The sequence below is a fragment of the Anas acuta genome, chromosome 8 (assembly GCF_963932015.1).
Source record: "Anas acuta chromosome 8, bAnaAcu1.1, whole genome shotgun sequence".
Lineage (NCBI taxonomy): Eukaryota > Metazoa > Chordata > Aves > Anseriformes > Anatidae > Anas > Anas acuta.
Genome location: NC_088986.1, coordinates 1,244,469 through 1,264,763, shown reverse-complemented (window position 1 = coordinate 1,264,763; position 20,295 = coordinate 1,244,469). Strand labels below are relative to the sequence as shown.

The following is a 20,295-nucleotide window of genomic DNA, read 5'->3' as shown; positions in this document are numbered from 1 at the left end:
GCTGGAACAGGAGACCACTGGGCACGTTACCACCTCGGAGCGTCCACGTGCCCTGCGCTGTGTTAGCTCTCGGTGTCAGCTTTGAGAAACACCCCAGCCTGATGCCCTGGGACAGCGTGTCTGCCATTCCATAGATCGTCAGATTAAGGATTGATGGTTCTGAGATAAACACCTGTAAAAAGACATCGTCAGTTGTTGCCATCCATCGCTTTATCAAATTGCAGAAACTGTACGTGTGGACGCTGTGGGCTGTGAACTCCAGCAGCATCCCATTTCCCATGAGAGGGGTGGGACAGCCTCGGAAGGGCACTGCGGCAGTGTCACCAAGGCCACCAAGCAGACAGCGCTCGGGGTACGCGACACATTACCTGGTGGGATCATTTCCCTCAAGCCCTGAAAAATTCACTGTACCATGAGGCATTCTATTTATGTAATCAGAAAAATAAAAAATAATCATGAAAAATGTGGTGTCTCTCAGCTGTTTGTATTTCTGAATGTATGACAAGTGGTTGACTTCCTTTTGAAAAACTGTAGAGTACGTGTGTGTGAATAGATTGCAGTGGTTGTTATTCTTATATCACTGTTATTTTCTGTAGCTGGTCAGTGAGTTATAAGCTATTTATATTTGTATTTCCCACTGAAATATATTTGTACGAATATACAAAATATACCAGTTATGCCCAGCATGTATGCCTTGCAGCTGACTTTTTAGCACATGTGGCTGCTCTGTGCTTCTCCCATTTCAGTGTCTCCAAGGGACTGGTTTGGTTCAAGCCCACAAGCTCTGTGTTGCAGCTTGCTTCCTGTTGTTAGACTATGAAACAGGTCTTGCACGTCTGCCATACTTCCAAATGGAATATTATCTTTTTGTCTACCTCCAACAGTCCTCTAATAACTAAATAGGAAGATCACATTTTGGCCCTGTATTTGCTTGTTTTTTGTTTTTTTTTTTTTTTCTTTTTAAGCATGGTTCTTGGATAGAAGTCGTGGCCAAGTCTCTGGCACCTGCTCCCAAGTGCTGTGTGTATCAGACGGCATTAGTTTTCTCTTGATGTTTGCCACAGCCCTGCTGGCAATCAGCCAGTGCAGCCAAAAGCATTGCTTAGTGAGTGGCAACATAACCAATGTGGAGAGCTCGTCAGTAAAGATCTTCCAGATCATAAAAATGATACCCCCAGTTATAACTCCACCGGGGATTACAGAAGACATCAGCCATTTCACTGAGAATGCTTAACTGTAATGCGCGTATTTTATATCCAGATATTTCATGTGCTACAGCAGGGGTTGTCCTTCTGCTTTCACATTTTCTCATGTGCTCCTTGAATCCTTCATCCTTCTTCCTTGATTAACATGTGGATTGTTCTTGTGTCCCATCAGTTTTCATCTCCAATTCATCCTTGTCTATTTCTAGCACATTCCCCTTTCATTTCTCTGGCTTTAGCTGTAGAAATATTCTTGTTTTTTATATATGTTGTTGCTGTCTTCAGGCTATATTTAAGTAGAAATAGGAATCAAAAGGACTACTAAATAAGAAATGTGTTGAGGATAAATTTATTTGGCTCTTGTTTTTTTGGGTTAGCTGACTCAGTTAATTTTTACTCCTCAGGTATTCATTAATGCCCTTTGAACTTGGTTCCTCCTGGTTGATTATTCAGCACCTTAAGTTAGGTCTTCGTCCTGCTCTCTGGCAAAGTAAATGGGAAAGCAGGGCCAAAGCAGCATCTTCAGTCTTGCATGTCAAAAGGGTGTCTCTCTGTAACTTATATTCATTCATTCCATGCAAAACTAGCACATAGGGGTATAAATCAAGTGCTGAATGCTTTAGAGATTTGAATAATATGTTTTATATCCTGATGAAATATAGGAAATTTTTATTCATCATTTAGTAATAGGAAACCTGGAGCCTGCTTCTCCTCTGCCTTCAAAATGTTGGAGACCCAGATCCCGAATACCACTGTGATTTTATGTATAAAAACTTGACTAAAATTATTAAAATGTTCAAGTTGATCAGTACTGTAGTGTTTACAAATCTTTACTTTTCAATGTATTATTACACTGTCAACAAAGAAGTTGTCAAGTATATCATTTACCAAATATCCAGCCTTTTAAGCAGAAAGGGGGAGGTGACCTTTCTGGCAGTGACTGATGCAGTCAATCTTGCTCTGTTTCAATGGCTTTGAATTCAGATGTCCACAATGGATCCTGAGTTCATAATTATTAAAAACAGGTGTATTTGTTATCGAACATTTTTTATTGTCATTATGTCATCTATGCTATGTATATTTTATGTGAAAATTATGATTGCTTCTTTGTCTAAATGCAGACATCATAGACCACTGAATTAAATCATTGATCTCATCAGCACCACAGAGTTTAGTGGATGTAAATTTGGCACCGAGGTTTAGTGTTGTATTTACCCTGTAACTCAAATGTTCCAAACCTCACACTTATCTCCAGGAATATTAATTCTGAAATTCTGAAATTCACAGACTGTACAGAGTAACTATGTTTGTTGTTACTTGTATTTTGACTGTTTTTAACTAGATATACATAGAAATTTTTCAAATATGAGTTTCATATGTTCAAGTTTTTTTTCAGCATTTCAAGGTTAAGAAACACAGATCACTTTCTGGAAGAGGAGCAATAGTTTAGCTTAGGCCATTTAATCCCACATGTGGGGATATATGGACGTATTTTCTTTTATGTTCTGAAGTGTTCCTCCGGATTTCTCTGAGATAAACAGCATGGCATAGAAAATATCAAATGTGAAAGAAAATTTTTCAATTTTCTGTACCAAAGGAAAGTAGTGCTTCAAGTAGTGATTCATAAGCAAAATGGGGTATTTCAGGGTCACTCTGTGAATTGATGTGACAGGGATTATTTGGCTCCAATGTGGAGGAAAATAGGCCTGTAATGTATTGTTCAGATACCTTCAAAAATATGATAAGGATGATGTAAACTTTGTTAATAACTGTGTAACATGGTTGGTTTGTTAAGGCTCCTAGTAATGCAGTTGAATAATGAATTTGGATGACTACTGGTCATGGGATAAATTTAATTTTTAATGGTGATGCAAGAGACATCTGATGTCATTGGCTTCACCAGACAACTTTGGCATTACTAAAATTCTGCTCAGGCTGCAGAGGGGCTTTGCTGCACACAAAGGCACCCCTGGCATCTGCAGACACACAGGAACACCTTATGCACCAGATGAGGCTGACTCGACTGATTCAGTCCAGAAAGTGGAAACATTCATTAACCCTGGTTTTAACCACATAAAGGTTGTTTAAGGAAGAAGGTAGAAGAATCCAGGAAGCAGATGCAAACTGAAAAGAGAAAAAAGGATGGTAAAAAAAAAAAAAAAGTATAAAAATTTATTTGCAAAGCCTTGATATTGCTAGGAGCTTTGCAATGGGTAATAAGGTTACTCTGTGTTCTGTTTATTTATACAATCAGGTAAGCAGAAGCAGATCTGAATAGAAATTTAGAATACGCTTTCCCAATAGTCTTAGAAGCTGCATTGGGAAAGAATTTTGTGTGGGAACAAGGATCGAAATTGTGAAGAGTTCACCTTTCTCTGCAATCAGTCAAGCATATCTTCCCAGTTATAGTGTGATTCAAAACTTGGTCCTGAACTGAGAGATTGATTTTAGAGATCTGATCCATATATACCATAAACAAAATTGATTGGAAATTTGTTTCCTATACATTAAGTCAGAAGTGTCTTTCTAAAATGCTTGCATATTGTACACAAATATTTTTTTCCTGAAATGTTTTCCTATGTGTTTTTATTGTGACTGAATCACAAAAGAGCTTGATTTCCAGTTTCTGTATGTAGGACTTCTGTTATTGTCGTGCTTTTTATTTTAACCCCTTGATAGAATTAGATAAAGTCACCCAAGTCTCCAGTGCCATAGATGAATGGGTTGTGTTTAGACACCTTCTGCACTAGCAGTTCCATCTTTTGGGCATTGAAATTGATTTTTCTCATCTTAGCATCTGAAGATGGAGAGTGTGCCCTTGCCCATCGCCTGAGTGTGTACAGTGGCATGAACAGCAGAGGATGTGGAGTCAGCAGATTTTCGGGCACCAGAAATGGCAGCGTCAGGAGCATCAGCACGAGTAGACTGTGTTGAGGTAGTTCTCCCAAACTATACTATGCAACCAAACAGTTCTGGTATATAAAGGCTGATGAAGGCTGCCTCTTAGTCCAGAATGTTTAATGCAGATTAATATGCTGTCTGCTTTTCCCATATATTTAACTTGTGTTAATTTTGAGCACATTGCTGCCTTTTGCAGTAGTATTCCTGAGAGCCATGCAGCCAAGGTGACAGCATGCTTTGTGGACTAGCTGCTCCTAACTGTGTTAACGATGAGACCATATGAAAGCAACAAAGCAACACAGTGCCACTTGTGATCAGGGGTTTCTGGGGTTATTTGTTCTTCATGGTCTCTGCTACATTCTCTGATTTGTGGATTGATGTTAAAGATTGCAAAAATGTAAGTTCTTATATATGATTTATAACTTTAGTTGAAATAAAGGCTATTTTTGATAGTAACCTCATAAATATATACATATTACAGTCTATGTATAACAATATTTGGTAACCTCCAAATAAGTTTTTAGTTGAACATATCCTGTTATTATAAAGTCTGGATAAAATGTAGATTCAATTGTTTATGACACATTAATTTATACTTGTAGTTCTTTGCTTTCCATGCCACATGTGTTATATTCAATAAATGATATGCATTGTCTTAAGATTGACTGAAAACTAATAGTGAGATTTCTTTGTAATCCATTAAGTGCTGTAGAAGTAAATAGTTCTCTGTGGTTGTATCACGTAATATTGTAGTTCTGGTTAAAATTTAACTGTTCTGCAACAGGTAGACTCTCAACATTAGGTACTAATTTTACAGTGCAACTTCTAAACTGAATAATTAATGAATTGAAAGTTATATTGTAAATTTTAAAATAGCAGAAACGGAAGGGACTCCTGAATGTGACATTTTTAACAACTTTGCAATAAAGGTTACTGTGTACAACAAAAGTGTGAGAAAATATTATTTGAAATTAATACAGCAGTTATTGCAGTAATGACAACATATTTCCTTTTAGGTGCTTTTTATTTCTTCAGGAAATAAGGGTATCCATTTGTCAGAAAATTGCATAAACATAATCCTTTATGTTGCTCCACAAGGAAAGAGATCACGTAACTGTTATAACTTTATCAGTCCTATCTTAGTAGAATTATGACAGAAAAGAACTATGCATTCATTATATAGCAGTATTGTACTGCATCTTTGATCATATTTATCGTTATGTAAATCTAACCATGTCTCTGACACAAATGCTTTTCACTCATGCCTTTTTACCTACTCGAGATACTTTTATAAATGAGTACAATTCTTTGTATGTAGAAAAAAATCAGAAATGTGTAAAAGTTTGTGATTGAAGGTTTGCATAAACCTTCACTCTAATCACCATTTCATCTCTGTCAGACCAGGATTTTGGTGGTAACACCGTGGTTTCTTTGAAATAAGTTGTGGTAGTTGTCTTTTCTTTCTTTCTTAATTTATTATGAAACTGTTAATGCAAGATATTTTCCTGGTTATTTGAAGTGTTAACAATCTGTAGAATGTAACTTCTAAATAAGGCAGCTAAAGCAAACATGCAAGAACATAAGCAAGATATGTTAGATAGTGTGTGTAATTACCATGAATTATAATTGATACCACTGAATTTTGTAATGTGAGTTACAGTTGATGGATTATGAATGCTATTAAAAATATTATAAGCAATGTTGATTTTCCACCAAGTATTCAGTAATCTGTCTGAGCTACTCTTTACACTGGTTTTCACACATTTGTTTTTTGAGAACTACAGTCCATTACTGTGTGTAGAACTAAAAACATGCACCTGATTCTGAACCTACTGTGAGGTCCACTTCAACAGCTGAGCATTAGATCTCCTGCATATAGCTCCTGCAGTTGGTTATGAGTGGAAGAATGGATCCAAATGTGATATGAATAAAGATTTATGTGAAAATTTTGGCTGCAAGTTTTATTATCACATTAATTAAATTATATTACATCATTTAAGCAATGAATATTTAACTGAGCATTACTCATAATTGTACCTTTCCTTTTCAACCTTTATAAAATGACCCCACATAAAAAAATATATAATGGATCTTGCAGAAGAAAAATATAAGTAGTTACATGAAAGAGACAAAAATATCACAAGATAATGGAAAATCTCATATGATGTTCCCTTGGGTACATTTGGCAGTGTGCTTTATCTTTTAATACAGCATCAGCTGAATGAAATTAATCTGTCTCCATACAAATGTTGCAGTTTCTGAAACTATTTATTTGACCGTCTTGAGAAATTATGCAGTCATGATTCAAAGCTGTATTTAGAAGTTGTTTTCTATAATGAACTTACAGTATTGCAAACAAACCCTTTAAAGCAGAATTTTTGTTCGAAGGTAGAAGACAGTATGAAATGCACAAGTTTTCCCAAACCTGTTTGTAATTTAAAATTACCCTTCGTTTCATTGTTGATGAATTTCAGAGTTTTACATTTCAAGACACATAATTCCATGCGTGTATAAACAGTAATTATATATGTAAATACCAGAGAAAAGCTGCTGTTCAGCTTCCAGTTCCAGTTAGCAGGTAATTGCAGCCTTGTGGCTGATTATTCTTGGAGCATATTGTTAACATGGGCATGGGGAAACATAATCACTAGAAGCTTTTATTAACTTTAATGCAGAACGGTAAAGCCACAAGTAATACTGCCTTTGAGAGAAAAGTTTTCACTAGAACTGTCTGTTGTAAACATATGTCGCGTTTCCTCATTTTAGCTGTACTAAGTGGTACTTGTGAATGTGCATGCAGCGAATGCTGTAACTGGAAAACTTTTAATGTCTGCAAGTGTAAATAACAATAAACTTGCAACGCTCACTTGACATGCTGAGATGTTTCCTAGGGTATAAACCCTTTGTATGGTACTTAGGAGTGAAACCTGTAGTCAAGATTTGTAATATTTAATTGTTTTTCACAACCTAATCATTCAGGCTGAAAGTGTGGGTACTACCTGACTGCTGAACAAGTGGCTGGCCTTCAGAAGGGTCATATTGATTTGTTTCAGGCAGAAATACTTTGATTTCCAAAACGGCAACTGGTAAATTGTAGTTGAGTAATTGTAATCATTTTTCATAAGCTGAGTCCAGTCTTGTAAGCACATACTGCCAGGGGTTGCACACATTAGTGTAAAGAATCCTCATAAAGTTAATGAGATTCTTTATGGTAATAAGACTGTCCTTAGTCATCAAGTGTTTGCAATTACCAGTGTAATTACTTTTTCCATTAACTTGACTTAATCTAAAAATTTATATAGAAATTTACAACTTGTATCTAAGTGCCAGAAGTCTAAACTAGGCTAATATTAAATCAATTAAGACACAATGGTGAAAGTTTTAGAAGGAGCAAGTTAGACCAAATGTAAACATTTTCTGGGATTTATGTGTTATTTAAAGAGAAAGGGAGTGTAAATGAGCTGATGAGTATGTTGCAGCTTTGTTTTAAAAAATTAGCTTTTGTCTGGCTTTATAAAATTTCTCTTGGTCTTGCAAGATATTTCCAAAGAGAATCACGGTGCAGTTGGAGGACCAGAGGAGTTAAAACATATTTTTGCTAGAATTTTAATGGAGAGCACAATATAAAACAGAATTCTCTGGGGAAAGGAGTGAAAAATATTCTCATTGTCCAGGTGACATCATTATCTTTAGTGTCCTCATCTGTTGTGCCAGTGCAGTGCTTATTGCTTCGTGAATGGCTTCTTGTCTTCCAGATACTTCAACATGTTGAACAGTTACTGTTGAAAGATAAAATATTTTCATTATTCCGTCTGGCTTTATAACAATAATAATTCAAAGTCATAAATACTTAAAGTGCAAAAAGGCAGTAAGAAGCAGATTGGGAATTGGGGAGCATGAATGAAGAGTTATATTACTAACTTAAAAGGGGACTCAGTTCAGAGTATATAAAAAGTCATTTCTGTTTAATAATCTGTGTGCTCAGTCTTGATTAATCATAGTTCTGCTGATAAGTATTGTTTTGGAACAATGTCAGCTTTAACCACTCCATGCTTCAGGCTTAAATTACACCATCTTGTTTTGCACCTTGTAGACAAAAAAATGCTGTAACTTTTCCATTCAGTTTAGGTGCTAACCCCTTCAGAACTGTGCAGGCAACTACCTCTCACTCTAGCAAACAAAACCAAAAGGTCTCTCTTGCTTTCCTGTCTCAAAGATATCTGTGATTATTGATCAGATAGATGGAAGATGTGGGACAGGAAGAAGAAAAATATAAAGAAACTACCTAGAACAGTGAGCTTGAGTGAGTACTAAATAAATGAACTATCAGAAGACATTAAAAAGATGTTATCGTGAATTAATCTGCACTAGGGAGACTTCAGCATGAAAAAATTTGAAAGTAATCTGTGACTGTTTTGAGGTATTTCCAAAACACTGTGTGATCAGCAGAAATAAGCTAGTTGCTGAGTCTCAAAGACTTGGCAAGAAGCAGAGATTGTGCAGAACTGGACAAAAAACAAACAAACAAACAAACAAACAAAAAAGACCAATAATAAACACATATAAGAACATTTTAGAAAAGAACAAAGAAAGCACTGAAGAAATCAATAACATAGGAGTGTGACCTGCAGTAATATTACCAGTAGTTTCACAGTACTGATGACATCACCTGCAAAGGATTTGGCATTGCATTTCCCCAAACCATTGTGTAAATGCACTGGCTTTTCTACATTATGTTGCTTAAATTTTCTGTGTTTGAAAATACTGGAAATTGTGTTACATGAACAATTAAGACCTAGATACAGGAGCTCCTGTCCAAAGGAATTACTTGATTGGTGCAGCAGTGAGCGATTTGAGTCCTAGATGTCTTCTAACAACTTTTCTTTGCAGATCATTAATTTCTATAAAGTACAGAAGCGCATGTGGCACTTGATCTTAAGTTATGACCCTACCATTCATTCATTGAAGTTAATATGAAAGATGGAGAAATGCAGTAGGTCAAAGAGTCTGTTTAATTAAAGAAATCTAATAAAATATATAACTTAAACTTGAGGGCTAAATATTTATCTACCTACTTTTTCATTTTAATAATATATGTCTAGCAGAAAATACTTCACTCTACTATTGAAAAATGGTAGGGCTTAAAGAGAAGTCCTACAGCAGTGATACTATCCCGTCCCAGTTTTGTTCATGGAAATAGAGGCAGTAATTAATTTATTAAATTTGAACATTTTCCAGAACAGGGCAGCCACACTGCCTGCCTTTTGGAAGGGGTCCTGGCCAGGCTGTCTCCCAGATATGTCCAGGAATTGCTTGGTTAGAGCTAACCCATAGGAGCCAAAGCTGGGCGAGGAAGCACTTGTGCTGAGGCAGCAGAAGGGAAGCTGTGAGCCAGCACCCGAGGGCACTCCCTGGCATCTTGCACCACTTGCACAGCACCAGCTCGTGCGGCCCTGGCAGACTTAATGTCTGAAACGCCTTTTTTAGTGCAGAATTTTCATTATCAGGCCTGGAGGAATATGATCTCATTATTCCATTTTATTTTCAAAATGAATAAAATCTGCGTGTAATATTTATAAAGCTATTTGGTTTAAATTTAATAACCTCTTTAAATATAAAGCATTGAGTGCACTATTTGAAATCATTTACTTACTTTAAAAGTCAACCATCGTAAACCATGAAGATCAATATATTCAAATGAGGACACTGCTCTTACTCTCTAATGTCATAGTAATTTTGAATGCAACGTCCTAATCTTAATTTCATAAAACTATGAGATTATAACAGTTTGGGAAGGTGTGAGGTAGCAATAGTTCATATTTATCAGCGTATAAATCAGCCTTAGAAATTATTTATTTATTTATTTATTTATTTATTTATTTATTTATTTATTTATTTATTTATTGTCCAGTATGAGCAAAGTTGTGTGTTACACTACAGCAGAACATCCACTCCAATGGAAGAAATCACCGTACTGCCACCCTTCTGGCATGTTCAGTCCTTCAGCTCGTGTTAAGAAGTTGCTCAGCAATTTTCCTTCCATTTTGAAAATATCTTTGCTGCTTTGGGATTACTTCTTTGAGTCAGTGCCCATGACACATTCTCAGTATAGTTTTTAAAAGTTCCGTGTATTTTTAAAAGCTTACCTATATTCAAAACCGGTGCATTAAATACTTTTCAGAGTCAGTCCACATATGGTGTGACATGTGCCTTTATAGGTCTAAGCTATACTAGAAATAACCTTTTTTTCCTCATAGCACAAATCCGGAGGTAAACTTGGGAGATTTATTCCATTTAGTTCAATAAATCAGGAATTTCATCAAGTCGTTTTTAGTCATTTTGCATTTTTCCTCTTATTTCACTGTTTGAGTCACCTGAGCCCAGACAATGAAAGTGCCTTTGTGGCTGTTACGTGGGGATCAGCTGCAGACATAAATCCCGATTATTCGTCATTTAAAGCCCTTTTGGGTTTATCGTGCATATTTGATACTTACTTTTGGTTCAGTTTCACACGATGCATTCTTACTTGTCTCTCCTTCCTAATGCTGTGAAGAGGATAAGCTGCTTTGGGTGATGTTGCTGTCACCCTGGCTTTTGCAGCCGTGGCTGCGTGGAGCCTGTCTCGCCCCAGTGGGGTCCCGTGCAGCACCACGCAGCACAGCCACGGACTGCACAGAGAAATCCTTGCCTAGGTGTGCCTTGCAGCATGTTGGAGGCTTGAATCTCAAACTGATTGTTTAATTAGAAAACTCTTTTCTGTTTTTCATCCACTATTTTTTTCCTAAGCTACTGGAAGACAGCGAGTGTCACTAAATGCCACTGAGTACCGTTGCTTGTTGGTGTGAGTTAGTTTCCTCATGACCAAAACAGAAGCCCTGTTTCAGGTCACCCATACAGCAGCCCCAAGAGGAGAGGACCCCATGGGCTCAGGGCAGTCTGTTAAACCAACACAAGGACCCCAAACAGCCTCAGCTCAGCTCCAGCTGTGCAGCTTTGTGCTTCTCCTTGTCACAAAAATGCTTTCGTATCATGGCTGAAGTTAGACGCAGTTTCAGGGATGTAACAGGCATCCCTTGTACTTTTGCTGTAAAGAGACTAAATACTTTTTAGTAGTTTATAAAGAAGTTGATCATAAATTTACAAATGTAGATGTCATGATTTATATTATTTTCAATTGCTTATAAATGAGTCATTTTCCTTGAGCAATTATGCAAAATATAGCAAGATTGTATGTTCATTTTTATATCAAAATAATTGTTGCTATCTTAGCAGTTCTAGAACTTTAGCTAATGTCAGGAAGCTGAAGCGCATTGTTCTCATCTGCAATAATGTCCAGCTGATGTAACTCTTCTTACAACAACAATATCATCTGAGCTTTTTTCTTCCCTAAGTAAAATTTGACTGACTGCTCCCAAGGAAAAATTTCATCTTAGAAATTTCCTAATCTGTTACAGGTCAATGCATAAACTGACTCAACTGGAGAGACTTGATCTGGGCAATAATGAATTCTCTGAGCTGGTAAGAAATGCCTTTTTTTAGTAGCATGCCAGTGTGGTTTGGATGCGCTGTGCTTGGGAGATTAAACTTCTACTTGAAAGGCATTACGGTATTATGGCCACACGTTATGGTCACATTTACCTGTAAAATAGATTTGTTGTCTTCCATGAGGTCAGCATTGATAATGCAGTACACTACATCTGCACCAAGCTTCTGCAGCTCAGATCAAAACGATTCTCATTCTCAGCCGGTTGCTACTGTTGGACTACTTCAGTGTGAGATGAATTGGTGATCTTACTGTAAATACCCGTGTTAATTACATATCCTTAAAATCTAGCATTAAATCCCAAATATATTAGAAATTACTTTTAGCAGAAGTAATTTTTATTTATTTATTTTTCACCAAAAGCAGTTTCTGTCCCTAACTAAACTCTAAAAGGTAACTCAGGTTCCCTGGGATAGAATGGCTTTCAGGAATTTTCCCCGGTCTTAGTATAGAAAATAATCAAGTTGCTGTTCCCTTCAGGGAGTTTTTACAATGTCTATAGGAACTGACACGTCTCAGAAACAGTATGAGGTCAGTATGAGGTCCTAGGGCATTAGACAGATACATTTTTTTCTAGCTATGTTTAATAATTCTGGTGAAATAGTACTACAGGCTTTTCACATGCTAGAATCTGGCTCATTCTGAATCAAGTATTTTATCAGTTTCTGGCAGACTTTGAAAAAAACTCTAACTTTACAGAGTTAAGGCAAATTGAAAGTCTTGTTTTACCTGTGAAAATTGTGTTTCATCAAAAAGAAAAATGCTGGTTAGGCTGAAACATGGAAATGTTGGTGACCTGATAATTCTTGATTTTCACAGCTGTAATGAATGAGAAATGATTTGGGGGAATTGCCCTTTTCTGTTTCTCTCACTGACATCTATAATGTTGAAAAAAAATAGAACATCCGATTAAAGCTTAATATTACTGTAATTTTAAGGTTTGATCATTGTATGCTGCTGTTTTAACTACTGAATATGACAATTACAGACATTAAATAGTTCATAAATGTGGTATATTCAGGAAAGCGTTAAGGAATCAGCCTTTGTTAAGCTATTTTTGAGACCATAAATTATGTAAAAGGCAGAGTTTAACATGTGCTGCAAGATGAGATTTGGTCTTTCTTCTCAGCAGATTGTTTCTAAAACTCCACATTTTTCACTTCGCTTATTTGCTTTGTTCATAAATTGCATACTGCCAATAAACTGCTTAGAACAAGAGCTTCTAAGGAGTTCTTTGTATTCATTTCATTTCCAAAGGTTTCTTACATTTCTTACAAGTTTTTAAAAAGAGCAATAACATGTAAAGTCAGTTCATTTAATATACTGTTTGTTTCATTATCTATCTGAGAGTGTGATGGGTGTTTAAAAAAAAAAAAAAAAAGGAAGATGGAGGGAATCTTTCTGTAAGAAAATACTGATTTATTTAACTAAAAATAACCAACAGGTTTATGTAACAGTCCATAATACTATCTATTCTTTTCCTCAGCCTGAGGTTCTCGAACAAATACAAAATCTAAAGGAATTGTGGATGGACAATAATTCTTTGCAAATACTACCTGGGGTATGAAATTTTATTTCATGTAATCAAATCTGTTAAGCTAATAATTAACTATTTACCCTGCAGTAAACAAATGTATGTGCATTTCTTGAATGGGTGCATATTCCTAGTTAAAGTTAATTAATTAAAGTGAATTAGTTATTATCAAAAAATAATATAGTAGCCATACCCTAAAAGCAGACATAAATATGAAGACCTTTTAAATGTTGTGTTATTGCGTGATAGTGTCTAAATGGGAATGTGCCTGTTTTATTTAAGCCTCGTGTAGTTTTCATTGTGAAGGGAAATTGTTTACTGTTGTCTTCTCAGACACCATACATTAACTAGCAGTTTTATAAAACCCTACTTGACTTTTAAGAAGGAAGAGGAAATATTAAGTAATCTAAATAAAATTAAAGAAAACAGGTAGTATGTACGTGTTCAACTATACTAGAAGTGACTGAGACAGTGGAATGAAGATAGCACTCTAAAAGCATTCCATTTAGAAAAAGAACAATAGCATTTAAAAATCTAGCCATTAGGGTCATGGATCTGTGTTAGTGCTGTTTCTGAGTTCTTGCTACCCCATGATAGAACTTGGATTATTTTTTTTTTTTCAGTATTTATTGACATAAATAATTTGCTATTAATAAACAATGACTGGGGAAAGAGATCCCAGTCATTAACCTTTTTCCACACAGGTAGCAGATCTTATGTTCCACATAATGATGTTCCACTGGTGCAGGGAACTTTTAGAAATAGATCTAGCATAAAAACGTTTAGGTGTTGTAAGGAGAAGTGGTATGTCCTCTTTGAGCTTTGAACATTTATTAATCAAAATTCAATTTTCTTCATTGAATAAAGACTCTTTTTAATCTAAAATAATTTAGGATCATTTTTCATTTTGTGTTAATCAGGATGTCTCCACAGAAAATGGTCATTTTCAGTCACTGTACATATGTCCACTTTTTGAAAACTTTGTTAGTGGAAAAAAATAAAATAAAATAAAAAGGGGCTGATTTTGAAACCATTTGTTGATTCTGATACCAACTGGAGATCAAAAACAGATATGTTACAGTATTATTGCTGCAGTGTAACTGAGAAGAAGAAATCACCTATACAAGAGGATGTGGGCATAAATATTTTAACCATTATTCTATTTCTTTTCTGATGACATGAAATTGGTTAATATATCCAGTGCTAAAATGTGTTCCAGACACAGTCCTGCTGAGCTATCATAAACCCTAGAGAGGGTGTTCAGAGCTGAAGGTGTTCTGTAGATCTTGGAACTGAGTCCCAAGAAACGTAATTATTTTCAGGGAATCATTTATGTCTACTAAATCTGATTCTAGTAAGACCCAATGTTTTATGAAAACATTCTCCAAGACAGGCTGTTTAAAACAGTTAATACTGGCCTTAAATTTTGACTTCTGGAATTAGAAAGGAATTACTAACTGGTAATTGATTTGAAGATTTAGAGATTGGTCAGGTTTCCAGTGTTGATAATTTGGTTTAAAAAAACAGTAGTCTGTGCTAGAAACAAAGATTATATTCAACTGTTAGAATGGCAAAGATTGGGTTGAAAGGGAGATTTTTCCCTTTTTACAACTCAGATCTGAATAATGATAATAGGAAACTGCCTACTTAGAAGCAGAGAGCAGGTGTCAGCAAGGTAAGAGATGAAAGCAAACTACATTCATATTGTTTGACAAATAAAGCTGTCTAAAATTATTAGCCTTTTTCATATGTACAGTGGATAACCACTAAAAGTATATGTAAATAACTTAAAAAAAAAAAAAAAAAAAAAACTTTTGTAGAATCCATACAATTTCATAGGCAATTGCCATGGTCTACCCAAAGCTATAAAGTTCTCTTATAGACCATAAATGTTCATTCATGTGTTTTGAAATGTAATTTTGATATTGCTCATTTTACTTTGTAGCAAGTCTGTACTTTCTGTGGAAAACAAGTAATTCACATTAACACTTTGTGTTAACGTGAATGCAAGGCACTGCAAACAGATGGCAACTTCTAGTGATGGTATTGTGCTGCCTTATCTCACTCCTCCTTTGCAATCATATCTGTGCCATTTGGTTGTAGATCCAGCTCATTCACTGTAAACCCAGCAGTGATATCTCTATGCTGTTCCACTTGTAGGCTTTAGTATAGGAAAAACAACAGCACCTTCTTTTGTTGATTTTTTGGGGTGAAATTTCATGTCTAGAATGAAGTGACCATCTTGTGGTAATGAATCAAGAAGCAAATTACTTCTATAGCTTCAAACTTTTGCATGATAAACAGATTGTCAAAGAAATTAGGGAAGAATTTCTGTCATGTTACTCATTGATGTTATAGCAGCAATTAAACACTGCATTCACAAAGTATACTGCTGGGATTAACCTCTTATAATTGAGCTATGAATATCTGAAGTCTAATTTTAGATTTTATCAAATGTAGACAATCAGTATGATACAGAAAAGCATTGCCTGCATATCTAGCCCCAGGGGCCTGCTGGTACAAGTAGACGTGAATTGTGAGTAAATGTGTCTTGGCTCTGTGTCCAAGTGAAGAATTAATACAGTTGGATGACTTGGAGAACTCAAACTTTCAGCAGATTTAATGCCCCTGGAACACATGAATTAGTGTGGCATGTGTCACTTAGGTCCAGCTGACTTACAGAATTAAAGGCTAGTTTAACCACAATGGATAGCATCTTAATAGGCCTTAGAATTTTCACCTGATCTCTTGAAAAGTCACAGAGAAACTAATTTTCAGCTCTGTCCCATAGTTAAGCCTTTGCGTTTGCAGCTTCCTGAACTGTGAGGCTATTAGACCACTACTGATGCTGCTTTGGTGAAATAAATAAAAAAGCATGTTGTGAGAACTAAATATAAATCCATATTACAGTTGTTTGTCTTTAAATTTAGAGATGGGCAAGCAGTTTCTATCTGTTCAAGTAACACTTTGTAACATGCTATTAAGTCTATAGGGAAGTTAAAACAGCTCGTGTACCTGGATATGTCAAAAAACAGGATAGAAACTGTTGATTTGGACATATCAGGATGTGAAGGACTTGAAGATCTCCTGTTGTCATCAAATATGTTGCAGCAACTGCCAGACTCCATAGGTGAGAACTCCATAGCTCATGTTTTTATAGTTGAGGAATTTTTTTTTTTTTGGTTGTTATGAGACTTCATGATAATTCATAGACAACTAGAAATACTGCACTTCCTAGACAGATAGGATACTATTCCTATTTTTTTTCTTTTCATGTTTTTTTTCAAGACTTCAGAAATATACCTAATATTTTACTTGTTGCCATCCAGTTCAACATTTAATCTGTGCTTCATTTTGATGAAACATATTTTCAATGGGACAAGAATGTGTTTGTATACTGTATTTTTTCTAAAATCTAGACCTAAATTATTTAGTGTTAGACATCATTGCTTATTTAAGAATATTGGAGAAAGTGAAAAAAGGTGAGATATTTTTCTATTACTCCCTTCTTTTCTGTTTTGTAGGACTGTTGAAAAGGCTGACAACTTTAAAAGTAGACGACAATCAGCTTACAATTCTGCCAAATGCAATTGGAAAGTGAGTATAAGTCTCAAGTTTTTCAACATTAAGAAAAATTTGTTTTCCCTTCTGTTTGTGGAATGTATTTTTCCTGAAACCAAAGTAAGACAGAGAAGATGTACTGAATTACAAAGTAATTTCAAAATGTGTGCCTAACATGCAGCTTGTAACATTTACACTTGGAGCAACACCATTACTGTTGTGGACTTACACTGGCATAAGTGACGGGAAAGTGAAGTGTATCATATTTTTCAAGACAAAGAACGAAGAGTTATCTTCTGTATGAATCACTTGTAATTTGGATGATTAGAGCAACAAAAGTATAAGAAATATAAGTATTTGGGGCAATATGTCTGTTTCCATAGCAACAGCTAGGACTTGATGCTGGTAAGAAAATGGCTGTAAACCTCATGTGTATGAAGATACCTGAAAATATTAAAGTAACATAAATGGAAAAGTCATGACAATTTCAGAGGTGTATACATCAAAATGTTAAAGTATTCTATAAGTAAACTTATTATGAAAAGCACTAATGATGCCCTTTAGGTATCATTTTGTCAGATATTACATGACCATTGGTACAAAATTCTGTTGTGTTGCTGTGTGCAGAGCTTTCCTCTATGGTCTTGAGTTTACTGCCTAATGAAATCCACAATTTACTGTAAACTTCAAGGCAGGTTCAAGCCTGTTTCCAAAACTATACAAAGAACCACCTACTTCCAAGTATGACTATTATTCCATACACAGAAATAGGTGGTTCTTTATATTGTTTCACGTGACATATATCCCTTTCTAGCAGTAGGTATCTTTAACATTGGCATTTTTGTAGGATACCCCTTCCTCTACGTATTTTACATCTGTAATTCAATCTAAACTGGCATTAAGAAAAAAAAAATCAGAATGCAGGGTCTTTGGCCACCTTTTACAGCCATAGCTCTTGCGTTTTCATCCTCCTCTTTACACCAGTATTCATGCAGAAGAAACAGAGTTCAGCCTAAAAAATGATTGTCTGTCTGGTGTGACTGAACACTTAGCTATACCAATCCCGTGCTGTCAGCACAGACCATGGGGAAAGGGGCAGGCACTGTCTCTGGCATCTGTGCACAGAGTTGCACTGAGGCTCTTTGCCTGTTCTTACAGTCCAAAAACTATTCTCTCTTCAGCAAGTTCTAGCTCAACAAACCCCTTCATTGGGAGTATTTTTCTTAAGCCAGTGCTGTTGTGAGCCTTCCAAAATTAAAGCCTGGAAAGCTTTTGGAACTTGTTCAAGAATATGATTGGACAGTGAGGTCTCTAGAATAGAAACGAGCTCTAACCTCTATAGCTATTGCTTCTCCTGCAGCCATTTTATAGTAATATTTTCAATTACAATTTAGTTATTTATATGACATTCAGGAAAAGAAAATCCAAATTTGTGAACTATGAAAACTGTAACATCTGAAAGCTGAGGTTTGGCTTGCCATGCTCTACTTCTTGTAGTGCCTTTAGATTTATGTGATATTAATGATGTGTAGTAAAAATTGGTTAAATGAATGACAAAAAGAAAATCTTATTGTGTAGCAATAACTTCTGACTGTGAAAGCTCATAAGGCTCAAAGTTATATGCAAAAAGGTTGATATAAGGTCGAACATTATCTTTAATAATTTTGAGAATCATTTTTATAACCCGTCGTGACAATGCTTTCTTATTGATTGTTCAGATTGATTCAGATTGAAGAGGATTCCCTCTTTTTTAATTTTTTTTTTTTTAATATCTGTTCAGAATTGTTTGTTGTGGATCCATAATTATATTTGAAGAGTTGCTTACTGCTGCTCTAAAAGGTGTATTTGTAGAACACTAGGTTAATCATCTAATGTTATCACATTATTTTTGAATGATTGGTTGTTTCTTTTAAATGAAGTACTTTCCCTCATTTAATGAGGACAGTGTCTCCCACATCAAAATGAACTTCCTTTCTCTGACTCATCCATTTGGATAGTTTCCTACTGGGTCTCTTTCTCCTGAATGATAGTCATAGTACCCACTGCAGAGTATATTATTGTCACACAAAGATTAGTGATGTGGAGGAGGGAATTCTCCCTCCAGGGACCAATTTCATGATGAGACACAGAGCACTTCGGCACTGCCTGAGTCAATGTTGTTAGCAGTGAGCCACCACCCTCATTTTTGGCAGTCTTCTTCAAAGGGCAAGCCTGTAAGTGGCATTTAGAGTTGGACCTTGCAGTATACTACGCACAGTAGACCTAGCTTAATAAAATGTTTAAGCATGTGTTTATCAGAGGATTTATATCGATTATGTACTTTACAAATCAGACCCAGGGACTGGAGATTGTATGTACAGGACCTGAGCAAATGCCCATTCTCCCACTTTCTGGGTAGGAAGGTCATGAGGAAGGTTGTGCCCCATACGTAGGTAATGGTGCAGTAACTCAGGAGCCAGCATATTGTGTCAGATGAGTGTTTTGTATATGTTTCTAGTCAACACCATATCTGACAGTATCAGATGCTGCAAAGGAAAGTGCAAATTTCTGTTCCTGGATCTACAGAATTCCTTCTGCTTGCTGTTGAACAGATAACAGTGGGTGTGTCTAATACCTGCGATTTAGGCTGCTGTGGCTGTCGAGAGAAAAAGTCTGTGACTGTACAAAATGGGGCTGAGACAGGCTGGAACTACTCTTCTATTCATGGCAGACTTCATTCTCCATGAATGTCTCCTTACTAATCTGCCTAAAAATATTCTTCATCTACCTTAGGACACTGCTGAGAACTACCCCATTTTAATGGGTGCCAAACGGAGTGGCAGGTTCATATCTGATTATTGCCTGTTCTTCTTTAAATCTATAGAGAACAATCTGAAATTAGCCCAAGAAGACATTAAAGTTAATGACATTTTAGCTAAATTAGCATGATTGTAATTATAGCTGTTATTCTCAACATACTGTTCATCAAGTCATGGTGAATGAAAAATCACTTTCTGAACTACGTATTATTTAACAATGGCAGTTACAGAGATAAATTATAGTTTCATGGGGACTTTGTTGTTTTTATTGTGGCCATCTTCAATTGTCTACTGATGATGTCACTGGGGAGAAAAGAGGCTGAGAATGTCTGTTCCAGACAATATCTTTCAAATAAAACTATTGTCTGATAAAGTCATTCTTTGCTGTCATAGAAACTTGCACAGTTACAGTTCAGAGAATCAGAGCTTCCGATTTCCATTGGAAACGTAGTTGTTCAAAATTAGTTTATCTATTTTCAAGCTTTTCTGATAGTGTTATCATCAGTAAAAGGAAGAATATGCACATCTTTCAATTTAACAAGTTTTCAAGTTGGACTTCCATCTGTCAAAGCACGTATTCCGCATGAAGTAGTTAAACATGTCTGGATTATGCCTTTACTGAAATTGGTTTGTAACTAGTTTGAAATAAATTAGGTAGATGCAAAGCTTATATTAAAGAAAAGCTAAAACCTAGCAGGGCTTTTGGATATATTCCATGCATCTCTTGCACTAATCGCTGTATGACTCACTTTGGCT

The 20,295-nt window shown here is 35.8% G+C and overlaps 1 protein-coding gene across 13 annotated transcripts in view; it reads left to right on the top strand.

Annotated features, from left to right (window-relative positions):
- Positions 1 to 20,295, top strand: part of LRRC7 (leucine rich repeat containing 7) — a 175,466-nt gene that overhangs the window by 100,759 nt on the left and 54,412 nt on the right. For 11 of the 13 annotated variants that reach the window (XM_068689959.1, XM_068689947.1, XM_068689952.1 and 8 more), the window contains 4 exons: positions 11,558 to 11,621; positions 13,133 to 13,207; positions 16,166 to 16,310; positions 16,705 to 16,777. In XM_068689959.1, coding sequence (XP_068546060.1) covers positions 11,558 to 11,621; positions 13,133 to 13,207; positions 16,166 to 16,310; positions 16,705 to 16,777 — 357 coding nt within the window. The other 2 variants (XM_068689957.1, XM_068689954.1) reach the window with 2 other exon arrangements.